This window comes from Oryzias latipes, chromosome 14, assembly GCF_002234675.1.
Source record: "Oryzias latipes chromosome 14, ASM223467v1".
Taxonomy (NCBI): domain Eukaryota; kingdom Metazoa; phylum Chordata; class Actinopteri; order Beloniformes; family Adrianichthyidae; genus Oryzias; species Oryzias latipes.
Window position 1 is genome coordinate 29,620,045 of NC_019872.2, and position 26,753 is coordinate 29,646,797.

The window sequence follows — 26,753 nt, forward strand, 5'->3', positions numbered from 1 at the left end:
AAAAAAGAAAAGCACCCTGGAAGACACCACTTCCGTGGTTCGCAAAACATCAGGTCGGGGCGGGACATTTAGATTGACATGTGGCCGATGAAGCCTCAGACTGAGGCTACGTTCACACTGCAGGGCTTAATGCTCAATTCTGACTTTTTGAAAAAATTCATTTTTTTGCAAGGTCGTTCACATTTCCTTTTTTTTTTTTTTTTTTTTTTTTTTTAACTTGTCCTGTCCAACAGCTAGGCAAACAGATGAGAGCTGAGGGCCTCTTGTGTTGGACATATTTTATTTTAACAAGAGGGGTTATTCATCTTCAGACAAACCAAAGGTATGTCTGAATAAACCCCTTTTGTAATTGAGGCCAAAATTTATTAATTTCAATCATGTTTGAAAATCTTTGGTGTTGGACCGGACGGAAAAGGAAAGAGGGGAAGAAGAGAGAGGGACGTTAGAGAGAGGGGGGGGTAGGAGGGTGATAATAGGAGGGGAAGGGGGGTAAGACCATGAAGCAGCATAGAGCAACAAGTTTACTGGTTGTTTATCGTTACGGTACGGTTCAAATGTAGTACAAAAAGGGCGGGGCCTGTTCACACACACTCAAATATTATCAACACACCTGCTAGCCGCAAAAATGTCCACATGTCAACATGCACACAAAACAGATAGTGTTCACGAACGCATACCTATGCCTTTAAACCAACTAGTGTGAAATCTTTCATTCATTCAATCATGCAAACTATTAGTGCAAAGGTGAGCTAACACCTGTGCTCAGGTGAGTGTTTATGTTCTTCTAAAATGGATGGTGGAATGTGAAAAGAAGGAGGAGGAGCGCCCAGCCACCCCCACACCCAGACCCCCGCCGCAGCAGCAGCGGCAGCCAGAATTCCCCCAACGCCACACGGGAACAGGCAGGGAACAACCGCCCCCCGGGCGACCAAGACCGCCACCCAGGCCAGGGCCAGCCGGACCGCCGCGAGGCCCCCAGAGCCAGAGAGCAGGGAGGCGCAGAGGGAAAGAGAGCGCCGCCCCAGCCCAGCCAGGAAAGCAGCCCCCCGCCGCGCCGGAAGAGCCCAACGCAGGGCCCCACCGGAGAGGGACGCCCACAGCCCCAGACGAGCACCCCACCACCACCCAGGAGTTCCGGGCATCCCCCCGCCCCGACCCCAGGTACGAGCCAGGACCCCCCAAGGGAGACCCGCTCCGCACTCCAGGCAGCCACCCACCCGGCCCACGGTTGGTCCAGGTAGGAGCAAGGCAGGGGCCCGCCGCCCCCGCCCAGGAGGGGGGAACCCCGGGGAAAAAAGGGCGGCCCACAAGGGATGTTATAAATATGGCCCGACCAGGCTCGGCCATGTTGGAAGTTTGGCGGGGCCCAGCGCCCAGGGGCAAGGACCAGGACCCACCCCCCAGGGACACGAACACCCCCGGCTCAGGTGTAATATGAACCCCCCCACCGTGCGGAGAGAGCACCGCCGGGCCCAGGGAGCCGGCACCCAAGGGACACGGCCGCCATCGCCAAGGGGCCCGCACCCCCCACCAGGGAAGGGGTAGGGGACAGATGTCGTTCACATTTCCAATTAAATGTGAATTTTTGTGATCTCCTGAAATGACCCAGAAGTGACCTGCATGCGCAGAAGAGTCCTCAACGGTGAACGACGTCACTGTTGTTTGTGAAAGTAGCTAACGTTAACAATGGATGTCAACAACAGTGTTGTCAACAGCTGAGCTCTTTTTGCATTATTACATTTATTTTCACAAAGGAGCCAGAACAATAACAATCTTCTCATTTTAAGAAGACATTGGAGCCAGGATGGTCTGGATCCACTGTAGTGGAATGGGGATGTCTGTGTGTGTGTGTGTGTGTGTGTGTGTGTGTGTGTGTGTGTGTGGGTGTGTGTGTGTGTGTGTGTGTGTGTGTGTGTGTGTGTGTGTGTGTGTGTGTGTGTGTGTGTGTGTGTGTGTGTGTGTGTGTGTGTGTGTGTGAGAGCGCGTGCAGCGCAGGAGGGAGTGGGGGGGGGCAGTGGGGGTGTGCATTCATGTTGTGTGTTATGAATGAAGGAGAACGGTAATAAAAGAAGGTTTCCCCCAGAATAAATGCTATGGACTCTTTATTAACCCGTTCTGGAGAATCTGATGGTCCGAACGGGGAAATTAACCCCGGAGGAGGATCCGCCTCTGTCCCCCGCGCTTCTGACCACGATCAGAAAGGGGGAAAAGTCATGGCGGGAAAGGTTCAACAACACACTCGGCCATTACGCTGGAAATGTTTTCAAAAACCGCCCGGTTGCGATCAGAGCTCTGGAGCCTGAATAGAGCTGTCACCCCAAATATTATCCAATCGGTGACCTCACTTCCTTTCACTGACTGGTCTCAGCAGCATCGTCCACCGTGGTTAAAGTTATGTTCTCGTTCCCGCCTACTTCAACGCAGAATGATGACGTTTGTAGCGTATCGATGACGTACGGGTCGGATTCATGTGGCCTGGCCGTTCAGACGGAGGTCGCATTTGAAAAGATGGGATCTGTGTCGTTCAGACTGTCATGAAAAGATCAGATACAGGTCGCATAGGGGCAAAAAAATGGGAATTGGGTCGTTTCAGCCTGCAATGTGAACGTAGCCTTAGATCACCCAAACTGCTCACGTCAAAAACTGACGGGCGCGTTTGAGCCATGGCGCCGTGACCTCACCAGCTTTTTGTCTGGTATCCCAGTCTGAGCGTGGTTGAAGTGTAGGTGGAGGTGATGTGGAGGTAACGGCAAGTAGAACTGCTTCCTGTTGTGTGGGCGGAGCCTCAAGCAGGTTGTGGTCATTCTTGGATGTCTTGGTGAATGTTGGTGGATTCCAGGACTGATTTGTTTTTCTGCTGCAGCTCCACCACCTGCTACACCTGCTTCACACCTGTCAGGTGTGTTTTGATGCTCACAGGTAACCAAACAGATGTTTCTGTGGGAGGAGCCTGGACACCAAGAGCTGAAACTGACCTGAGCAAAGCTGCTTCCATGAGAGGTGGAGGAACCACCAACTGCAGCTGAATCCATCGGGTTTAACCCCTTCATGCCTGAATTCGTTTCCAATTAAAGGAAAATCGTCTTCAGTGTTTTTCTGTTCTGCGTCGTGAGTCCTGGATGAAATAGTACGCAGTGGATTAGTATTAACAGCTCCTCCTTCCAAATCTGCATGTTTACATTTAAAATGTGCTTAGAGGGCTGCAGCAGGAAGAAGCATCACTTTAATGACAGTCATTGTTCTCCGTGTCACTAGAAGACAATAAGAGGATTGAAGATCAAAGACGTTGCTCTTCAAAGCTCCTGTGTTATTAGAAGAGCTTAGACCACAGAAAGCTTTTGCCTTTTATTCTGTGTAATAAACCAAAAATCAGCCTCCTGCTGCTTTCGTTCAGCATTTTGAAAATGTTCTGTGGGTTTAGACTCCTTTTGTCTACACATGACACTCCAGGCCTCAAGGGCCAGGATCCCGCTGGCGTTTAGGAAATCCTGCTCTCTGTGCTGCTGGTTACCTGGATCAGGTGTGTTTAGCCAATAAGGATCCTCAATGGCAGATTATTTGGAGAACATGCTGGACACCGGCCCTCGAGGGCTGGAGTTTGACACCCGTGGTGTATCTGGAAAGCAGCACCGCTTTTTTCCAAAAGAAAGGTACAGACTCCGCCCCTTTTTGAAGGACTGGCACTGTTCTTGTCTTTTTAAATCAGCTGTTTCTTTCATTCGGTGGCATCATGGACGCTCAGGATGAGATACAAATCATCCGTCTCTTCTTGGTCACTTCAGCATCAGGTTGTTTGGCGTGGATCAACGTCCCTGAAACCTCACGCGTCTCTATCACGCCGGCGTTTGACCAAACGCAGAGATGCATCTGAAATCCGCTTCTGGTCATGTGACTTTTGCCAGCGTGTGCTGAAGCTGTGCCTTCACAGGAAAGCCAGCTGGTGTATGAAACCTCCCCCTCGTGGTCTACATCACATTTCTGCGGTCATTTTGGTGCTGAAGCTTCTGAACTTTGTGTGGCAGACCCCCCCCATGTGTGACACTGCTGAAGCCTCGCTCAGAGGAGGCGGTCCTTCCTGATCCACGCAGGTTTCCTCCACCTGACTGAGCGAGCCTCAGGCGCACAAACAAGCAGCAAACTTGAGCTCAAGCCACATTTGCCACCTTTCAGAGCAGAAATGGGTCAAAGCGGTTTGCTGTTGACCTTTAGAAACATTTCTGATTCTGTTCCGCTCTGTGGGTTCTGGAGTGGAGGATGAAGAGTCTGAGTTCTGTGGTCTTCTTCCAGGACACAGAGGAGATGAGGAGTTGACAGAAGAGCCGGGACCCTCGCCGCCCTCATCAGAACCGGGGCCAGACGGAAGGATGGAGAGATGAAGAGAGGAAACACAACCAGCGCGAGATGGTGAGGCTGTGGGGGGGACAGGAGGTGAAAGGAAAACTTGGGGGGAGGGTGTCCAGACCGCCACGGTGACCTTCTGTCCCACAATCCATCAGGGCGTCTGAGCCGCATGGCCACATGGCAGGATAACAGATGTGCCTGTCATCCGGACACGGTGGCATTTCATCCTCAAACATGCAGAAGAAGACGTGGCGTTTGGTGTTCAGGGCATCTGCTTCTATTCCCCCCCAGCAGAGGGAAAGCCCCCCCTGACTGTAAATGTCAGATGATTGAAACCTCACACCCACCATGACTGCTGGTCCTCGAGGTCACAAGACCTGAAGAGCAGGAAATGTTCCCAAAGAGGAAACACTTCCAACCTGAACTTAAAAAAACGTCTTTTTGAAATGTTGCTGGTGTTTGTTGGATCATTTCTAGTTTATCCAGATCTGGTTGATTGGTTTGTGTTTCTGTAGATTCTGTTCATCACCGATCCAAAAGCGTCACTTTCTGTCCTCCTGATGATTTTCTTGAAGCAGCTTGAAGCTTCTGGGAACCTGGCGGAGGTGAGGGAGCAGAGCCCCTCCTCAGAGGTGATGCTGATGATGCGGCGGCAACGTTTTCTCTTCCCGCCCGTCGATTCTACTCCCGTCTGCCGTCCATCTTTGTGACCTTTTTCCATGGCTCCAGGCTGGTCCCGGTCCCGCTTTGTCTGTTCAGGACACCCGCCTCTCCTGTTTTTGGGGAGGTTTCTGTGGCTGTCTGGAAGTCGGTTCCCATCAGAAGCATCTTTGGATTCGGCCTGACGCGGCGGCGTTCCCCGTTAGAATTAACGTGTGAATAACGCTTAATGGGGCTAATCAATCTATCCAACCCTGCAGCCGTTCTGGGGTCCAACAACAGGAACAAACGCTGGATCAGAACCAGGAAGTTCTGGAGTCCTGACAGATAAAACATGGACTCCAAGGACTCCTGCAAAATTCTAAAAGAAGCTTTTATGTTCTTCACTACAAGAACCACTGAAAAAAATGGACGTCCTACAGACTCCAGGCCTTTAGTCGCCATCCTGCTGGTTTTTCACAAACACAGCCTCACCTGCTGCTGATTACCTGGATCAGGTGAGCTGGGAAACGTGTAGGACGCCGACCTCCTCCTCTGATCCATCAGCTTTGCTGTTTTTCCATCGGCTCTCCTGAGCCCAGAGGAGACCCGCCTTTCTCCTGTCCGTCAGTCTTCCTGTCATTCCTCCTGTGGGACGGACAGCAGCACAGCCTCCTTCAGTGTTTCTGTGTGTTCGTGTTTGCACCTCGTCCAGCGTGTCCCTGTCAGGAGGGGAGAGTGTTTAACAAATGACTGCCAACACAGGGACACCGGGGCCAGGGACCTCTGTGAGGGAGTCGGCCAACAATAAATCTCAGAAATCAATATGACAGGGCCCGGGGTAATCAGTATCAATGATTTTAAACGGGAAGAAGTCTCTCGGGTGGAGAATGATCAAATTTGTTGAGCTTGGAGCTTGAAAAACATCCCCAGGTTGAAGGATGGAGAAGAGAAGGAAAATGAGGACAAAAAAAGAGAGAGGGATTATTGATGTTTTTTACCCAGAAGGCTGTGCAGCAGGCTTACTATCTCTGTTATGCTTTCTTCCTCTGTCACTTCTGCACTTTCCTTTTTCCTCGCGCTTCATTGCTCATTCTTCTGCTGTCTCCTCTGGTCTTCTTCATTTCATCGTGGATTTTGTCTTCTGCTTTCATTCTTACCTTCCCCCCCCCCCCCCCCCCTTCATTACCACCTTTGTTCTCTCTTCACCCCCCTCTTTCTCATCAGTGGTTGGTATTTTCTTTTCTTAAGGTTTCTGATTTTTGCACTGATAGAACCGCCATCTTCTGCATTCCTCAGAAGCTCCACCCAAAATACTGCATGTAGGCCACCGCCGGCTTCCCACTCCACGCCCTCTCCAGCTCCTGTGTGAGCCTCTGACATTCCCTCAGACTCCCATGTTGGATTGTCTAATCCATCACTACAAATTGGTCATCCATGTTCCGGCTGATCCCCCAGGATCCCAGTGCAACCACTCTCCTCCGTGTCTCCGTGTCCTCTCTTGTCCGAGGCCCCCCCCCTCTCAGCACAGATGTTCCTGCAAACGTCTGCTGCAGCGTCACAGCAGCACCGAGCTGAACCCGGTGGACTCCCCCCTAAGAGGACCGGACAGTCTGAGCCGGTTCCTGTGCAGTCACCTTCCTCCTTCAGCGTTTCCACGGGGGGGGGGGCATCGGTCCCTTTAGTATGAACAGCAGGGTTGGTGATGGTCCTTCCTGTTTCTGTGCTCTGAACGTCATCTGCCTCCTTCCTGTCACACGTATGCGGTTAAAGTAATGAGCAGCATCTCAGCCCTGAACTAAGTTCTTTAGCTGCTGGTTGGCTGTTGACGTTTTTAACTAAAATATTGGTAACAAATATAACCCCTGAAACAACAATGGGAATTATTTCTATAGAAACTGTGACAGCAGGACGCTCCTGTTACTGTTTGCACTTAAGCTGAGTCTTTATGAAATATAATCATTGTTTTCAGAAATATCTTCTTAGGAGACATAATTTTATCAAGAAAGTTTCCCAACAGCAAAATACATTTAGTTTGAGAAAACACTTTTTGATAACCGGAGCGTTTTTCTTAAAGAGCCACTGCAATGAAAATGGTGTTTTGGTGTTTTTAACACTTTTTTCTGATGATAAATGAAACATTTAAAGACAATTAAGACTAAAGGTTTATTTCTAATGTTTTATTTCGTTGTGATTCAGGAGCAGATTTAAAACAAAGTCGTTTCAAAAAGATTGTATTTGTGATGTAGAAAATACGCTGGGCGGGGCCACAAACTCCTAGCTCCGCCCCTTTCTGATCATCCACCGTCAGACACATGAGCGTCTTTGCTTTTCCTGGTCTGAGATGGAGTCTGGATTGGGGGTTGGGGGAGCAGTAAGCTAGCAGGAGAACATGTAAACAGAGAGCTCTCAACAATGGGGAGGAAAAAGGGGGGGCGGGGTTGCCCTGAACTCAGCGGGGAACTCCTGCCGCTCTGCAGAAACTATGTCCTAGAAAACAACACAGGTTTTTGGGTTTTGGTTGAAAACGGCATCATCGTCATTGAGAGAGCTCTGGGAGGCTTTGACAACAGATGACGGCTGCAGTGGGACTTTAAATGGGAATTCTTGGTCAGACCATTGCTGTTTCCCCAGTAGCAGATTTTTAGTTTTGTTAAAATGAGGTCAGAGGTATTTCTACGAGCCTGTTAAGGATGTGAGTTTTCTGCAGCTAAGACATTTTCAGGAGCTGCAGTTTCCACAGTTCTGCTCACAGTTCAGTCTGGACACACGACCTTTGTCAGGTCAAAGAAGTCAGATGACTCTTAACTCGCTTCTCCGTTTGGAGCTAAAGGTGAGGAGAAACAGAATTAATGGTTGACTTTTTCCCTCATGTAACACAGAAGACGGCTTTCCTCCTGTGTGTGTGAGAGGAATCCAGACATGAAGAAGAGAAACCGCAGAAAGCAGATCAACCAGGAACAAACGGAAAGCCTTCTATTTGGTCATTAAGGGCTGAAGACATGAAGACAGCTGTCTGTGGATCTGTGCTTTAACGGTCAGCCTCTATACCTCCTGATTTTCCTTAGGAGTTTAGAGAAACTGAAAGATCCAGGAAGCTCTGATGTTAAAATCCACACAATCGGTGGATCTTCAGGAGTTCACTGCTGTTGAGACTGGCCGTCCTGAGGGTCACGTCTCCTGAGGGGGACAGTCGTGTTTAATGGGAATCAGTCATGATAAAGGCAGAAGCACACAGGAACGCATGACTTATGGTTGCCTGTGTCTTCTCTTTCAAAGTGACACAGTTCTTCTGAAACTGAATGCATGAATGTTTCATTTCATGTAGAGAATTGGTTGCTTGGTGAGCAGCCGACTGAGAAAGTGTTATGTCTTCCCAGCAGAGTTGTGTAGCGGATGTTGTGTTTGTTGCAGACGGGAGCAGAGAAGCTTCCAGAGCTGCTGTGTTCCACGTTCCTGAAGGAGAACCGGGCTGCGTCTGACTCTGGTTAGTGGATGTAAAGGCAGAGCAGGGACGGGTGGAAACAACAGACCCACACTTTGCTTTAATTAGCAGACTGTGCAGGACGCCTGCAAGGGTTTGGAGGATGTGTGTGTGTTTCCACTGTGGTGCTGCTGACCGTCAGACTGAGGACATTTGCACAAAGCAAGGTCACTTTGAGTGAAATGTAGTAAATGGCTTTTCCAGATTTAAATTCAGGTCATCCTGATGGATGCACAGCAGGAACCACGACTGCAGGAACTTTCTGATCGAAAGAACCGGAGAAAAGAAGACCAAACAAGCTTCTGTCTGTTTGGAACTGCACTGGTTCAGTTCAGGCTGTCAAACCCAAAGACAGAGTGGACTCAGATTTAAAATAATCAAACAAGTCAAAGGCTGGATGGCTTCAATGATGATTAAAAACCTGCTGTTGACCTTATTGCCTGAATTCTTCCTGAATTGAACAAAGCCTGCTAAACGTATAACAACATGAATCATAAAATAAACCCTCAACATCTATGAGGCATTTCCATCCACAGAACTGCTGCTCTCTGGATGTTTTCTCTTTAAGGACCGTTCTTTGTAAACCCTAGAGATGGTTGTGGGTGAAAATCCCAGTAGATCAGCAGTTTCTGAAATCCTCAGACCAGCCCGTCTGGAACCGACAAGCACGTTCAGAGTCCCTTCAATCACCTTTCTTCCCCGTTCTGATGCTCGGCATGATCGTCTGGACCATATCTACATGCATTAATGCACAGAGCTGCTGCCATGTGATTGGCTGGTTGGACAGGTGTGCCTAATAAAGTGGCCATGAGTGAACACATATAGATATTTATAGATCTAAATACACATTTAGGTGATGCCATTCTAATTACTCTTAATTATAAACCTATTTGCTCTCATACACGTAGTGGATCCATTAAATCCATTCAATGTCAAATAATAATTAATTAATAATTAGTCAATGTTAATTGAAACTGGAACTGATGAGTTTAAACTACATTTTGTTCTTAAAACAACGATTGGTGAACCTCGGGACTGAAGGAGAACCTCGGGACTAAAGGAGAACCTTAGGACTAGAGGAGAACCTCGAGACTGGAGGAGAACCTCGGTACTAGAGGAGAACCTAAGGACTGGAGTAGAACCTCGAGAATGGAGGAGAACCTCGGGACTGGAGGAGAACTCGGGACTGGAGGAGAACCTCGGGACTAAAGGAGAACCTTAGGACTAGAGGAGAACCTCGAGACTGGAGGAGAACCTCGGTACTAGAGGAGAACCTCGAGACTGGAAGAGAACCTCAGGACTGGAGGAAAACCTCGGGACGAAAGAAGAACCTTGAGACTGAAAGAGAACCTCATGACTGGAGGAGAACCTCGGGACTGAAGAAAAACCTCAGGACTAAAGGAGAACCTCGAGACTGGAAGAGAACCTCATGACTGGAGGAGAACTCGGGACTGGAGGAGAACCTCGGGACTGAAGGAGAACCTCAGGACTGGAGGAGAACTCGGGACTGGAGGAGAACCTCGGGACTAAAGGAGAACCTTAGGACTAGAGGAGAACCTCGAGGCTGGAGGAGAACCTCGGTACTAGAGGAGAACCTCGAGACTGGAAGAGAACCTCATGACTGGAGGAGAACCTCGGGACTGGAGGAAAACCAGCGAACTGGAGGAGAACCTCAGGACTGGAGGAGAACCTCGGGACTGAAGAAAAACCTCAGGACTAAAGGAGAATCTCGAGACTGGAAGAGAACCTCATGACTGGAGGAGAACTCGGGACTGGAGGAGAACCTCGGGACTGAAGGAGAACCTCAGGACTGGAGGAGAACTCGGGACTGGAGGAGAACCTCGGGACTAAAGGAGAACCTTAGGACTAAAGGAGAACCTCGAGACTGGAGGAGAACCTCGGTACTAGAGGAGAACCTAAGGACTGGAGTAGAACCTCGAGAATGGAGGAGAACCTCGGGACTGCAGGAGAACCTCAGGACTGGAGGAGAGCCTCCGGACTGAAGGAGAACCTTAGGGACTGGAGGAGAACTCGGGACTGGAGGAGAACCTCGGGACTAAAGGAGAACCTTAGGACTAGAGGAGAACCTCGAGACTGGAGGAAAACCTCGGTACTAGAGGAGAACCTCGAGACTGGAAGAGAACCTCAGGACTGGAGGAAAACCTCGGGACGAAAGAAGAACCTTGAGACTGAAAGAGAACCTCATGACTGGAGGAGAACCTCGGGACTGGAGGAAAACTTGCGAACTGGAGGAGAACCTCAGGACTGGAGGAGAACCTCGGGACTGAAGAAAAACCTCAGGACTAAAGGAGAACCTCGAGACTGGAAGAGAACCTCAGGACTGGAGGAAAACCTCGGGACTGGAGGAGAACCTCGGGACTGAAGGAGAACCTCAGGACTGGAGGAGAACTCGGGACTGGAGGAGAACCTCGGGACTAAAGGAGAACCTTAGGACTAGAGGAGAACCTCGAGGCTGGAGGAGAACCTCGGTACTAGAGGAGAACCTCGAGACTGGAAGAGAACCTCATGACTGGAGGAGAACCTCGGGACTGGAGGAAAACCTGCGAACTGGAGGAGAACCTCAGGACTGGAGGAGAACCTCGGGACTGAAGAAAAACCTCAGGACTAAAGGAGAATCTCGAGACTGGAAGAGAACCTCATGACTGGAGGAGAACTCGGGACTGGAGGAGAACCTCGGGACTGAAGGAGAACCTCAGGACTGGAGGAGAACTCGGGACTGGAGGAGAACCTCGGGACTAAAGGAGAACCTTAGGACTAGAGGAGAACCTCGAGGCTGGAGGAGAACCTCGGTACTAGAGGAGAACCTCGAGACTGGAAGAGAACCTCAGGACTGGAGGAAAACCTCGGGACTAAAGAAGAACCTTGAGACTGAAAGAGAACCTCATGACTGGAGGAGAACCTCGGGACTGGAGGAAAACCTGCGAACTGGAGGAGAACCTCAGGACTGGAGGAGAACCTCGGGACTGAAGAAAAACCTCAGGACTAAAGGAGAATCTCGAGACTGGAAGAGAACCTCATGACTGGAGGAGAACTCGGGACTGGAGGAGAACCTCGGGACTGAAGGAGAACCTCAGGACTGGAGGAGAACTCGGGACTGGAGGAGAACCTCGGGACTAAAGGAGAACCTTAGGACTAGAGGAGAACCTCGAGGCTGGAGGAGAACCTCGGTACTAGAGGAGAACCTCGAGACTGGAAAAGAACCTCAGGACTGGAGGAAAACCTCGGGACTAAAGAAGAACCTTGAGACTGAAAGAGAACCTCATGACTGGAGGAGAACCTCAGGACTGGAGGAAAACCTCGGGACTAAAGAAGAACCTTGAGACTGGAAGAGAACCTCATGACTGGAGGAGAACTCGGGACTGGAGGAGAACCTCGGGACTGAAGGAGAACCTCAGGACTGGAGGAGAACTCGGGACTGGAGGAGAACCTCGGGACTAAAGGAGAACCTTAGGACTAGAGGAGAACCTCGAGGCTGGAGGAGAACCTCGGGACTGGAGGAGAACCTCGGGACTGAAGGAGAACCTTTGGGACTGGAGGAAAACCTCAGGACTGGAGGAGAACCTCGAGACTGGAGGAGAACCTCAGGACTGGAGGAAAACCTCAGGACTGGAGGAGAACCTCGGGACTGAAGGAGAACCTCAGGACTGGAGGAGAACTCGGGACTGGAGGAGAACCTCGGGACTAAAGGAGAACCTTAGGACTAGAGGAGAACCTCGAGGCTGGAGGAGAACCTCGGGACTGGAGGAGAACCTCGGGACTGAAGGAGAACCTTTGGGACTGGAGGAAAACCTCAGGACTGGAGGAGAACCTCGAGACTGGAGGAGAACCTCAGGACTGGAGGAAAACCTCAGGACTGGAGGAGAACCTCGAGACTGAAAGAGAACCTCATGACTGGAGGAGAACCTCAGGACTGGAGGAAAACCTCGGGACTAAAGAAGAACCTTGAAACTGGAAGAGAACCTCATGACTGGAGGAGAACTCGGGACTGGAGGAGAACCTCGGGACTGAAGGAGAACCTCAGGACTGGAGGAGAACTCGGGACTGGAGGAGAACCTCGGGACTAAAGGAGAACCTTAGGACTAGAGGAGAACCTCGAGGCTGGAGGAGAACCTCGGGACTGGAGGAGAACCTCGGGACTGAAGGAGAACCTTTGGGACTGGAGGAAAACCTCGGGACTGGAGGAGAACCTCGGGACTGAAGGAGAACCTTTGGGACTGGAGGAAAACCTCAGGACTGGAGGAGAACCTCGAGACTGGAGGAGAACCTCAGGACTGGAAGAGAACCTTGGGACTGAAGAAAAACCTCGGTACTAGAGGATAACCTCGGAACTAAAGGAGAACCTCAGAACTGGAGGAGGAACTCGGTTAGAGGAGGTCTGTTTGTCTTCACACCCTTCACGTGCGCTTTTGCTGACTTTTATACAAAAATAGTTGGCAGTGCATTGTGGGTCTTTTAGTGTAATGCAGTGCGAGCTCCAAAATGTGATCACATGAGCCAGTCCGTTTCCGTCCTGCGGGCTCAGAGTTTGACTGATGATGAGGATGAAGGTCTGAGTAGAGAACTCGTGAGGGTTTATTAGGAATGAAATTGACTTTTTCTGTGGCTTTAGTTCGGATCAGAACCGAAGAACAACAATAGCTTTCCCAGAACCTGCGCAAAATACGCTGGGCGGTGCTCTGAGCACTCAGCAACGGGGAGGGAAATGCGGGCAGGCTCACTCCACTCCAACAGTCCGCCCAAAACTCAGAGGTGAATTTCTATTGAAATCCTGCCGCTCTGCAGAAACTATGTCCTAGAAAACAACACCGGATTTTGACATTTTGGCTATAAACAGCACCATCAGAAGGAAAAGCCCACTAAGAACACTTTGAAAACAGATCAATAGATGATCAGAGTGGGTCCTTAATTTACCTTATAATGCGCTCAGATCTGACTGTATGTAATCCAGCATAACGGTTAGCTAAAATGAACTTTAGTCTGTTAGTAAGGAGACACATTTCTGCTCATTCGTTGGTTCATCAGAGAGCACTGCTGTTGTTGAGGCAGAAACTCTGAATATGTCCAAGTATTGATTATTGACAGTCTATTTTGGACAGCAGCCTCTGGTAGCAGATCGGTTTCTGTCCCTCCCTCCTTCCTCTGCTGGAAGTGAGAAACAGTTTCCCTTCACGGCTTCAGTGGGAGCAGTGGTCCTGTTTGCTTTGTGGTCCTTCAGCACACACTGATACTACGCTAAACTGCCTCTGTTTGGTCTGTGCAAATTGCCAAAGGGGGCTGGCAGTGGCTTAACTGTGTTGGCATTAGTATATTTCCTGTTTGAAAACAGGAAATCCTCCAACGTTGGTCTTATCAAGGACACACAAGCCTTTGCCTCAGTGAAAGTAACCTCTCCAACTTTGCTTTGTCAAACATAATTAAGCTGCTTCATTCATTCTAAAATCATAAATGTTACTTAAAGGAATTCCACTTTGTCTTGCTAGGATGTTTCTAGACAAATGGTCCGGTTCAGTCGCAGAATTCAAAAGGTTTTAGCGTTTTTTTGTGCCTTCTATACAAAAATCAGTTGAATTCAAACCAACAGTAATGTAACTAGAAAGCTGCAGCTCTTCAAAGCTCTCAAGCGTTGAAGAGCTGCAGCTGAGTGATGAAGAAGACGTTCAAGAGGCCAGACAGAACAAATACGGGACTCCATCAGGTTTCTGTGAAACCAACATCCCAAGCTGCTGGATGTTGAGGTTTCAGGAGATGCTGAGTCGACAAAAGCTGCAAACACAAATGTTTTTGAGCGCCACCGTCCAGTTTCTGATGAAATAATGGTTTTAAAAATATGCTTTTACTGTCAAATCCTTTACTAAGCACTAGAGTGGGGTGTGTGCACACCAGCTTTTGAACACTAAGCGACGTTCTCACAATGGTACGTTCCATTTTCACGCCGTCCCTTGAGCCGGTCGCACGAGCTTCAGGAGAACTATAAGGCACGCCTGCGCTCTCCTCTCTACGACCCTCCACGGACCCAGACACCCCTCAAACCTACAGACCCCATTAGGGGGGAGGTGACTAAAACCTTAGCCTGCTTCAGGACAGCGGCTCAGATCTATGTAGAAGATCTGCTGATCACGTTCATGGAGCGTGGATGAACTTCTGCAGGTCTCCAAGCTGTGGGACCTCTTGGATCAGCTGCTGAGCTTCACATTAGCAGTTTCCTCTGGAGTCCAGAAGACGTCATCAGTGGTTCATGGCCTGGAGGTTGGACTCCTCTGCTTGGGGGTCATCTTTTCCCACCTTTAGGAGCAACTTTCTTTAAAGTCTGTCTTTTGGAACGTAAAGTCATGAAGATGTTAAAGGAAGAAGGCTGGTATTCTGTAACACATAAACAACATTGTTTCACTGTTCTGCCCTCTTCTTCATCTCTTTGGATGAACTGTTGTGTTCTGGGAAAACGACAGCCCACTTAATGCCCCCCGTCAGCCCCCCAGCTCTGAGCCGTCTTTTGAGGACAGGAATGATGGTGAAGCTGCAGAGGAAAGTTGATGTTGCTGAAGGGTACGGTTTTAATTCTGAGTCCAGCCGTCATTAACCCCCCACACCCACCCATCCATCCCGACCCCTCATTAATTCACGTCTGCTCTCTAATTGGGCAGCAGTGTGTGTAATGGATGCTGCGTTCTGTGTGGAATATAAAAGAAGTGATTAACAGAAGTGACATTGGTGAGAGTGTCGCGCTCCCACCACTTGTTTCTGTCGGCGTGGGGGTGTTAAGAGATGAACCTCATTAGGTGTGGGCGTGGCTCTGACATGCATGAATGACACGGACTCCAGGACAGTTGGTGGACCTCGTTTTAGTGAGTAAATGTGGGGGTTTCTTCAGTTTGTTGGTGGATGCTCACAAATCCACATGTTTGCATGTTGCAGTGAGAGCATCAGCCTGGAAATGAGCCCTGCAGTCTTCTGCACACGCATGTGGAGGATTATGAATGTAGAAATGTCTCACCTTGGGCTCATATTCCTAACGTGTGTGACTGAAAGAACACGCCGCTCCAAACCTAAACTGCTTTACTGTCGCTAAACTGGATTTCAAAGCGTTTTCACGAGTTGCCATAAAGTGAAAGATGTTTATGCGTCCACGTTTTAAGCCTCCAGATGTCCTGCAGCTTCCGATCTGCTTAGCCGCTTATTCCTTCAACAGTATTTTGATTCTTCAAGCGGTTTATGAGGCACCAGGTGTGTCACCGCTCTGGCTGCCGGCTGTAAAGAGCGCACAGGCAACGACTAGTCCCTGAGTTTTAAAAAGCAGACTTTCATATTAGTTATAGTGAACCTTCAAGGAGGCCTCTGTCTGACCTCCCATTGAATCTTAAGGGCAGACATGAAAGCCACCATGTGTTCTTCTATTAGTGCAGAAGAAGAAAGTTCCCGGACCAGCAAACTGGAAATGTCACCTCTGTCTAAATTTACGTCCTGCAATCCCACTAAAGTGCATTAAAGTGTCACAACACGGAGCTTCAGAGGTGTGAAGGCTGCCGCTGGTGCACAGCTGGGTTTCCAAAGCCTCCTGGTATCTGTGGGGTGCAGCTCACCTTAAAACTTAGATACGAAATGTATCCTTCAAAAACCCACCTAGATATGATTGGACAGACAGTGGTGGTTGGTGGTGCGTGTGCGACGGTTAGAACTAGGTTTAGTCTGTACGTCATAAATATTCATGTTTTGGGGATTGTAGTTCAGCAACCTGAGACCTGCAGGAAGCAACCCACCAGTGGGATGGAGGCGGCACCAGACAGAGCTCAGATGTTCTCCAGCTGTTCCTGCATCAACTGCTGCATTCTCATCTTCTGTCCTGGAAGTATTTGGGTCTGAAGCTGCTGGCCCGGTCTCTTCTCAGCAGAGCTCTGTGAAAACGTCCAGAAAGTCCGCACTGATGAATTCCAAAAAGGTCAGAGTTCAAAGGCGACCTGTGATGATGTCACGCGACTTTCCATCAGAAAGAAAAGGAACATCTCTTTCTGCTATCAGTGGGAGGCAATGGAATAATTCCATAACAGTAATGAGGCTTTTCATGAGAATGAATTGTAAAGGAGTCAGATCTTCATAAAAACAGGCTTTTACAGCCCAGCTGTGCCCCCCACCCCCACCCCCAAACCTGAGAGAATCAGGAAACGTGGCGGCAGCAGCAGCAGAGGCAGCAAAGTGGTGTTTTCAGGAAGTAAAAGGCTCCATGATGTAGCTGTTGGCTTGTTTTTCTGTTGTGGTGTTGAAAAAATAAAAGGAGAAAGCTCAAATGTGTTAAACAAGTCGCTAGTTCAGTAAAAATTCATTTAATCTGATATTAAAACTGTATTTTCAATATTTAATGTGACTGAGCAGAAGTTCAGTCTCCTGCCTCTGCAGAACAAGACTCACTTATGAGCGGAGAAAACACTGTAGTTTATAGAGGGAAGAAGGAGAAAAGGATGATGTTGATAATCTGAACCTCTGCAGAAAAACCAAATCTGACAGAACCCCCTGGTCCTCTTCTTCAGTGTAAGTTTGTGCAGAAATACACCTCCTTCTAGCTTAAAACTGAAAAAACTTAAAACTGCAGTGCAGAAACTGAACGCTAACAGTCTTGAAGGGCTTATTTCATGCAAAATCGACTTTATGAAGTTTGAAGTGATTTATAATTTTCACTTATGACTAAAAAACATCCCCAAAGCTGTATTATGATCCATTTCTGAGAATTCCTCTAAAAAGCTGCTCTCTGAGCAGCAGCCCCTCCCAATCCATGACATCCAACAGGTCCTCACATTGTGACATCACAAAGTGAGGAACCGCCCCTTCCAGGAAGAGTCTGCACTGCCAGCCCCGCCCCCAGGCTAACAGACACGCCCACTTTCTCCGTGGAGCTAGCGTTGATCGGCTACACGCTTTCATTTTATAGTAACAATCCAGAGCGGTGGCGGTGTGGGATTCTGATCACCGTGGTGATGGAGCAGCAGGAGTCGCGGTGTCGGGACTCTCGTGACCCCCCCCCCCCGCACACAGCTTGTCATGGAAATGGATACAGTTGAAATTCCCCCAGAAGCCTTTGAAATCTGAACACAGGACTCGCAGAAAAAGTAAATTATGATTGTGTTTATTATAGTCAAATCACGCACCATATGCAGAACTTTAAAAAAAATAATAATAAGGTGATGAGATGATCACCATGGTGATGCAGCGATGCGGTTATCGTCACACCCCTAGAAGAATCTGAACATCCATCCGTGTCAAAGTTTGGATGTTGTTTGTGTTCGTGGGGGAAACGCAGACTGATCATCATCATCATCTCTAGGATGATGTCATGAAATGACAAGGAGAGAAAGGCGGAGCCTCAGAGATCGAGTCATCTTACTTCCTGGTAGGAAAATGAGCTGGGAAAATAACTCCTATTTGATTAAGGGATCCTTTTTTAGTGTGCCAAAGGTAACATATAATCATGCAGACTCTGAAATGCTTAGAAATTGCATGATATCAGCACGTTAGCCCTGTCTCCATCCACGCGCGCGGTGGGATGCTGTTGGTGAACGCCTGACGTGAGGCCTCACCGCTCCGATGACCTCCTGCACTTCCTGAAGCTTCATCTGATCCGGTCTCATGGTTCTGACTCAGTCCTGCCTTGTAATAAAAGCCAGGACTCAGAACTCCCGGCACCGTTCCCACGTCAGAACGTCTAATTGGGGATGTTTGGGGAAATCAAACAAGCTTGTCTGGAGATGATGGGCTTAGAGGCGGCCTGTCCTTCACATGCTGACTGCTTCTTTTTACTCGCCCCTCTTAGGTGATTAGAGAAATCCCCCGGACTCTGTCGGATACTTCGAATCAGCACACTGAGGTGAGTTTGCATCCGTTTCCTCCTTTACTCGTTGCTGTTTTTGTCTTCAGACTGCACCCCGGTTTGGGGTTGATTAGGAAAACCCATCATGTCAGGAAACAGGTGAATTCTAGGATCTAATGTTCAGAGTGGAACAGTCGGAGGGCAGAGTTGGTCTTCAGGGACTTCCAGGTGTCCTTTAATGATGACATCATCAGAGTGCCTCTTGACTCTAACGCACTCACACTCACAGTCGATTACATTGCTTTATCTTTTTCTTGTAAATTGTGACAGTGGGGTTGTGTAACTCTATTTTATTAATGTGCTTTAAAGACACCGTCTACCTGGACTTGAGGTTGATGAACTATATTAATGAAGCAGCAAACGCTGTCGGAGCCCCAGAGGCAGTGGATTCCAGAGGTTTTCTCTGTGCTGAGCTTCCGTTGCACAAACTGTGAACGATGCAGATGCAGTAAAGCGGGTCCAGGTCTTCAGACGCTACACCAGACCACTCAGGCCTTTCGGGACTTCTTTAGTCCAAACATGGTCAAAACCAAGAGGACCTTGTTCTCCTAGTTCTCCTCTTACTGCGATGGTTTCACATCTCCAGCAGCCTAACTTGTTTGTCCCGCCCACTTGTGGTTTCATGCTTCTGAACCCCAGCGATCTCCATCCATCAGAATCTGGATCTGCTGGTTGCTCTGCACTCCTGCTTTCAGAAAAACTAATCAGATGCATCGTCTCCATCTGAAAACCTAAAACTAACTCGACTCAAACAGAAACCCTTTCTGGACTTGAAGGTCTGGTTCAACATTTTCTGTCCATTTGTCCCTTTTTCTACCTTCAGGAGTAAACCTCTGTGTTAGGGTTAGGGTCTTAAAAAGTCTTAAAAGGCCTTCAATTTGAATATTAGGAAATAAGCCCCTAAAAAACACTCAAAAAGTCTGTCATTTTGATGTCTTAGCCTCAAAAATAGTGCTGTTTAAAACGATTATGTTAGTAAAGCGCTGCATGCCATCCGCTGATTAAAAAACATAAAGAGGATGAAGAAGAGAAGGGGGAAGAAGAAGCACCTGCTTCAGCTTTACGACTCAGAAGCACATGGAGGTGAGAAGCTAGTGGTGACCTGGACAGGAAGTAAAGCGTACGGTCGGTTACTGCAGGACGGCTGTGTTTGCTCTCTGCTGCTTTGAGACTCAGATCACAGCAGCTGCAGCCTGATGCTGCTCAAAGTGTCAACCAGGGAACTTTAGCTCCTCATGTTAGCGTCTCTGTGGCCTCTAGTGTCTTATCATGGCTACGTCATGTGACCTACGACCCTCCCTCCTCTCACGTTATCCACCAAACACGTCCACCACGTACATCTTAAAGGGTACGTTTGATTCATGCTCAGTTCATTCTCAATCAAGAAGGCATTTCTATGGAAGTTGGAGGTTGGTTTGTTTCCAACAAGAAATGATTCCCACAGTTTTCAGAACACTAATGTGATTGACAGTTCAAGATCAAACGCAATGCAATGGTGGAAGTGAAACGTGCTGCAAAAATGAATTTATATTTGGAAAAAGAACAACACAGGGAAGATTTTCAGAGGAAGAGGATGAAGATGTACAAGCTAAAAATAGAGAAGAAGAAAATGAGAAAGCTTTTTCTGAACTGATCAAATTCTTTACTACAGTAATCAATTCAGATATTTTCCAATAAAGCCCCGCCTACATTTTTATTTACAATCGCTACTGCGTTTTTCTACATTAAGGGTGGAAAGATTCCTTTGAACAGAATTCACATCTTAAGTTGTAGTCGCAGACACGATTCATAGTCGATATCAGTTCCTTTAATAGATCTGATTGGATCTGATCCTCTGTCCTAAAGTGGATCCATATCCTCTGAACCTAAAGTGGATCCAGATCCTCTGTCCTAAAGTGGATCCAGAACCTCTGTCCTAAAGTGGATCCAGATCCTCTGTCCTAAAGTGGATCCAGATCCTCTGTCCTAAAGTGGATCCAGATCCTCTGTCCTAAAGTGGATCCAGATCCTCTGAACCTAAAGCGGATCCAGATCCTCTGTCCTAAAGTGGATCCAGATCCTCTGTCCCAAAGTGGATCCAGATCCTCTGAACCTAAAGTGGATCCAGATCCTTCCTCTGTCCTAAAGTGGATCCAGATCCTCTGTCCCAAAGTGGATCCAGATCCTCTGTCCTAAAGTGGATCCAGATCCTCTGTCCTAAAGTGGATTCAGATCCTCTGTCCTAAAGTGGATCCAGATCTTCAGTCCTAAAGTGGATTCATATCCTCTGTCCTAAAGTGGATCCAGATCCTCTGTCCTAAAGTGGATCCAGATCCTCTGTCCTAAAGTGGATCCAGATCCTCTGTCCTAAAGTGGATCCAGATCCTCTGTCCTAAAGTGGATCCAGATCCTCTGTCCTAAAGTGGATCCAGATCCTCTGTCCTAAAGTGGATCCAGATCCTCTGTCCTAAAGTGGATCCAGATCCTCTGTCCTAAAGTGGATCCAGATCCTCTGTCCTAAAGTGGATCCAGATCCTCTGTCCTAAAGTGGATCCAGATCCTCTGTCCTAAAGTGGATCCAGATCCTCTGTCCTAAAGTGGATCCAGATCCTCTGTCCTAAAGTGGATCCAGATCCTCTGTCCTAAAGTGGATCCAGATCCTCTGTCCTAAAGTGGATCCAGATCCTCTGTCCTAAAGTGGATCCAGATCCTCTGTCCTAAAGTGGATCCAGATCCTCTGTCCTAAAGTGGATCCAGATCCTCTGTCCTAAAGTGGATCCAGATCCTCTGTCCTAAAGTGGATCCAGAACCTCTGTCCTAAAGTGGATCCAGATCCTCTGTCCTAAAGTGGATCCAGATCCTCTGTCCTAAAGTGGATCCAGATCCTCTGACCTAAAGTGGATCCAGATCCTCTGTCCTAAAGTGGATCCAGATCCTCTTCATCCAAACTTCCAGACAGAAATTCCTGCTACTGAACAGTTTTCCAGATTCTTGGATTTCTTCCAGATCATCAAGTTAAATGAAATGTGTGTCCAAACAGTAATCTAGTAAACTAGATTCAGTGTTGGGTAAATTCCTTTTAAGAGTAATTGATTACTTTACTTTATTTACTGGAGGAAATGCGTAGTAATTAAATGACTTTATTACTCATTCCCCAATTTAAAAAGTAATTATACTAGTTAATAATACAAGTTCTCAAGGCACCAGCAATAAAGCCTACATAGTGGATAGACAGGTTGCTCATTGGCACTAGGGCAGTGGGAAGCTGTTCACCCCCAGAACTAAACTTCCACTTAACTGAAATATTTTTGCCTTTGTTTTGAGAAATTGGAAAGAATGTGAATATCTCCAGTGACCCTACGTCTTCATCCACGTCCATATTTCCTCTCTTCCTCTCACTTTGACCAATCTCCAGCTCCGCATTAGCGTGCAAATAGAAACGGAGCTGATAAAAATGTTCATCCCAGGGTGGGACGAGGAACAGAACTCAGAGTCATAACGGTCTTTCTGTTTGCATCAGTTTAGTTCCATTTAACCAGGAGACGATGCCAGACTCTTTATATTTGTTTGGTTGGTCACATATGGATTCACTGCACCGAAATGTCAGGAATCAAGTCATGAGGGTTTCTGTAGTCCAGTAATTGTAATTTATTACATTACTCCATTACTGATAAGTGATTGTTCTGAAACTCAAGGATTTTGTTTTGTCTGAGTCCATAATTAGGCAGAGAAATTGGTCTTAAATTGAACCTGAAGAAACGTGTGGAAACTGTTTATTCCAGGTAAATAATGGTTCTAGATCTGTTTGGGAAGTCACTGTGTGTTTGTAGACTTTAGAGAAATTACAATACAAATACTTTGAGGATTCCAAATGGGTTTTTGGACAGTTTTGATCTACTCTACAATGGCTTGGATTTCTTTTAGTGCTCGTCTGAATGAAGTCTGAATGGTGTTCAGGTCTTTTCCTGCTGCCCGATCCTCATGAGGAGGTGGAGTCCGGTTTGATCTGGCAGCTCGTTCATGGAGGAAATCCTTCAAAGACTCTTGGACGTCCAGCATGTTTCCCTCATGTGCTTCTGCACAGAGGCGGTAGGGTCGGTGCTTCCTGCTTCAGCTAGCAGGAAAAAGGCTAAGAAGGTTCAAGCTGAGGAACCGAGACTGAACCTGAAAATGTAGGAAGAAACCAGGTCACAACCACGACAATGGTTGGTCACAGAAAGATGTGATGTTTTAAGCACAGAGGCCATGAAGCCTGATTGGACCTCCAGCTAAAACTGGATCATGTGACAGAACTGGGATCCAAAGATGAAGCAGCCCCGCCCTCTTCTTCCTCATTGTTCCAGTCTGAAATCCACAGAGAGGCGGAGCTCTGCCAGGAGAACCTCCTGCAGACCAAAATCAACCGGACTGAGTTGAACAGCAGCAGAACACCCCCCAACCCCCTCAGCACATTTAGAGGCTGCTGCGTCCTGAGCACATGCTTCCTGCAGCTGAGCTGATAATTATCCCTTCCCTCCTGCTAAAGTTAATTTTATCTGGGAGATGCTGGCAGCCTCACCCAGGAACAGGGCAGCTTTTGTTATTGCTGCTGGCGCTCTGTTCTGCTCTCCTGTTTGCTTTCATGAAGACACTTCTGGTTCCCCGCGTCAGCAAACACTGGAGGCATCAGCCCGACCCTCTGCAAAGTGATAGGATGGTTTTTGGATCCATGTGAACCAGTGAGAGAGTCCCACCACGTCTGCTGGACGTCAGCCCAGCATGTGCGATGCTTCTGTAACTCGTTCAGGGAAGCTCCTTTGCTGCCTCCCAGCTCTCAGCTGGATGTTAGCTGGTTTCATTCTGATCACAGCTTCTGCAAAGAGGAGGCTTCCTTCTCGTCACGAGCAGCTGGGTTTGCTAACGTGGAGCTCAGAGATGTTCTTGTTTCTGAATCTCCTGTGGGCGGTGCAGAGCTGTGGAGGTTCTCCCTCTGTGGGGGGCTGGAACCCCCCTGTCAGCGACAGGCTGGAGCTTCTCTGCGATGGCTGCTCTGCAACATTTGGGAGTTTGTGTTTTCAGCTGTGAAATGCCTGGGCTTCATGCATGGGTTTTTTTGGGGGGGGGGGGTCACAGGAGCAAACATAGAAACGGCTGTGAAGGAGCGGCTGGAGATCTTTTTCTTCCTGTAACAAAGGCTACGTTCACACTGCAGGGCTTAATGCTCAATTCGGATTTTTTGAAAAAATCCGAATTGTTTGCTAGACCGTTCACATTTCCAAGTAAATCCGAACTTTTGTGATCTCCAGTGTGACCGTGACACGACCCAAACGAGACCCGCATGCGCAGAAGCCAGAAGAATACTCAACGGTGAACGACGTCACTTGTTGTTTGCGGAGCCAACGTTAACAATGGATGTCAACAACAGTGTTGTCAAAAGCGGAGCTCTTTTTGTAATATTACATTTATTTTCACGAAGGAGCAGCACAATTACAATCTTCTCATTTTAAGAAGGCAATGGAGTCGGGATCGTCTGTACCCACTGTTGTGGAATGGAAATGTGTATGTGTTGGAGCCGCTCGCCCGCGTGTGTGTGTGCAAGCGCGTGCCGCGATAGAGAATAGGGGGGGGGGGGGGGGCAGTGTGTGCGCGCATTCATGTTGTGTGTTACGGAGGACGGTAATAAAAGAAGGTTTCCCCCAGAATAAATGCTATGGACTCTTTATTAACCCGTTCTGGAGAATCTAAGGATCAGAACAGGGAGGAGGAGGAGGATCGCCTCGGGTCCCCCGCGCTTGAGCACGGTCAAAGGGGAGAAAGAAAAAAAAGTTATAGCGGTAAAGGTTCAACACCACGCTCTGCCATTTATCTGGAAATTTTTTCAAAAACCGCCCAGTTGCGATAAGAACCCTGGAGTTTGGCCTGGAAAGAGCGATCAGCCCAAATATTAATCCAATCAGTGACCTCGCTTCCCTTCCACTGACTGATCTCAGCAGCATCGTCCACCATGGTTGATGTTTACGTTCTCGTTCCTGCCTACTTTAACGCAAAATGATGACGTTTGTTGCGTGTCGATGACGTACAGTTCGGAATCAAGTCGCCTGGCCGGTCAGACGGCGGTCGCAATTGAAAAGAACGGCTACAATTCGGAATCAGGACGGCAAACCCACGGGGCCTGGGTCGCATTTGAAAAGATCGGATCTGTGTCATTCAGACTGTCATGAAAAGATCGGAATTGGGCCGCTTAGGGGCAAAAAATTCGGAATTGGGTCGTTTCAGCCTGCAGTGTGAACGTAGCCAATGAGCGGTTTAAACTTCCATAAAAACTCCAGAGTCTGAAGCAGCTGTTAGAGGAGCAGCAGCTGAAGAGCCGTAAAAGTTTCCGTCTCTGTGAAATGTTCTTCTGACAGTTTGATGTGCAGGAAGGATTTTTATTGCTGATTCTACAAGAAACGAGCTGCGATGGGAGAAGCTGAGAGATGCAGGAATGGGAGGTGGGCCGGGGGGGGGGGGGGGGTGCAGGAGACAGCCATTGAAACGTGTGAGGAACCGGCAGAGGAGGAGACGGGCGCGTGACAGACTGGTTCTGAAGGGAAGCCCGGCTGCAAACGAGGCAGAAACGGCAGCAGGACAGAGGAAGGAGTGAAAAGAGCAGAGAGGCTGAGAGATGTCTGACACAGAAACAGAGAAACCCTCTCAAAGTCCCAACGATGAGGAACGATGATGCAGCTTTACTGCTGGTACAAGGTTCTGTCTGTGCTCCAACATCTACCAAAGAACCCAAAGAGGACAACCGCCTGGCTCTGGAAAAACCTCCGTCCATGAACAGAGTGGATTCAAAGCTGTGTTCCTGCATCAGGTTTGTGTGTCAGCTGATTCCCTGCAGCTCTGAGGGCTTTTCAAAGGTCTCCTCTGTTTGCTGAAGCAGGTTTGTACAGTCATCCCTGAAACTCTCAGACTGGAAGGAAGCGTGGTGGAGATCCAAAGCGCTCCTGTCAGTTCCTGCAGAACAATGCGAGCGGGAAACATCCTCCCAGGAGGCGCTCCGATAATGAGCCGGCCACACTGATGCTAATTAATTCTTACACAAAACGCGCTGGCTCGCTCGGCGGCGTGCAGGGACCTCCATGCACGAGTGCAGCGACGCAGCAGGAGCTGAGAGCAAAGCCTGCTGGGAGAACTACAACAGCTTCAGTCCCAGCTTCCCGTGAGGCCGCAGCTCTTTCTGCCTGTCTCTATGCCACTGCATAACGCATGAAATGCAGGGGGGGGTCATCATTACGCAGCTCTGTCTGGACGCAGACAAGAGCAGAGAGCTTTAGGAGACTTGAAGAAAGCTAAAGAGAAATGAGCTGTTGGAGGGAGGAAAGAGGAGAAGATCAAGAAGAGAAAGAAAAGTGCTCTCCAGGCACTTTCAGACTAGTGGAGAGAGATGCTGAGCTGTCATGAGGATGGAGATGGAGATGTGGAGTTCACCGTGTTCTTTACTCCTCCTTATCAACGTTTCCAGCGCCTCCTGCTGCCTCCTTTTCAGGCCTTTTGTGGGGGTGGGGGGTCACCATGCTTCTTTCTCCCTGTTGTTCTTCATTTTAATCCCATCATGAACAGTAGCCGTGGTTCCATGTGCTAAAGGTTTTGATCGGATCAAAGATGGGATTAGAATTCACCCGTGTACATGCGCCCAGAAAAACTTGTTCCGATTAGAACGTTATGGTTCTTATAAGCGCCTGTTGGCTCATCATTTTATTTTTAATCCGTGTGGTTGGTGCTTTTTTTGTGGAAGAACGGATCTGGAAGAAGGGTCAAGAGAGGCTAACACGCTAACAACAACATTAGCCTGGATGAACATAAATCCATGTTTGCTGCACGTAAATATGTGGGAATAACATCAGCCTTTATTTAGTCGGGACACGACTGGAAACACAAATCCATGTGATTGTTTGAACTGTTTCTAAGGAATAAGCATTATTTCTGCTCTGAAAAATTCACACACTGCCCACGGTTCTACCCGGAGACACGGTTCTACCGGGAGACAAGGTTCTACCGGGAGACAAGGTTCTACCCGGAGACACGCTTCTACCGGGAGACACGGTTCTACCGGGAGACACGCTTCTACCGAGAGACACGGTTCTACCGGGAGACACTGTTCTACCGGGAGACACGGTTCTACCCGGAGACACGCTTCTACCCGGAGACACGCTTCTACCGGGAGACACGGTTCTACCCGGAGACACGCTTCTACCGGGAGACACGGTTCTACCGGGAGACACGCTTCTACCGAGAGACACGGTTCTACCGGGAGACACTGTTCTACCGGGAGACAAGGTTCTACCGGGAGACAAGGTTCTACCGGGAGACAAGGTTCTACCGGGAGACACGCTTCTACCGGGAGACACGCTTCTACCGGGAGACACGGTTCTACCGGGAGACACGCTTCTACCGAGAGACACGGTTCTACCG

The 26,753-nt window shown here is 48.5% G+C and overlaps 1 protein-coding gene across 4 annotated transcripts in view; it reads left to right on the forward strand.

Annotated features, from left to right (window-relative positions):
- The window catches only part of sgcd (sarcoglycan delta), a 198,058-nt gene that overhangs the window by 69,854 nt on the left and 101,451 nt on the right, over window positions 1-26,753 (forward strand). For 3 of the 4 annotated variants that reach the window (XM_023962866.1, XM_023962869.1, XM_023962865.1), the window contains 2 exons: window positions 4,288-4,404; window positions 18,282-18,335. In XM_023962866.1, coding sequence (XP_023818634.1) covers window positions 4,402-4,404; window positions 18,282-18,335 — 57 coding nt within the window. In that variant the 5' untranslated portion in view covers window positions 4,288-4,401. The remainder of the gene's footprint in view (window positions 1-4,287; window positions 4,405-18,281; window positions 18,336-26,753) is intronic. The other variant, XM_023962867.1, reaches the window with a different exon arrangement.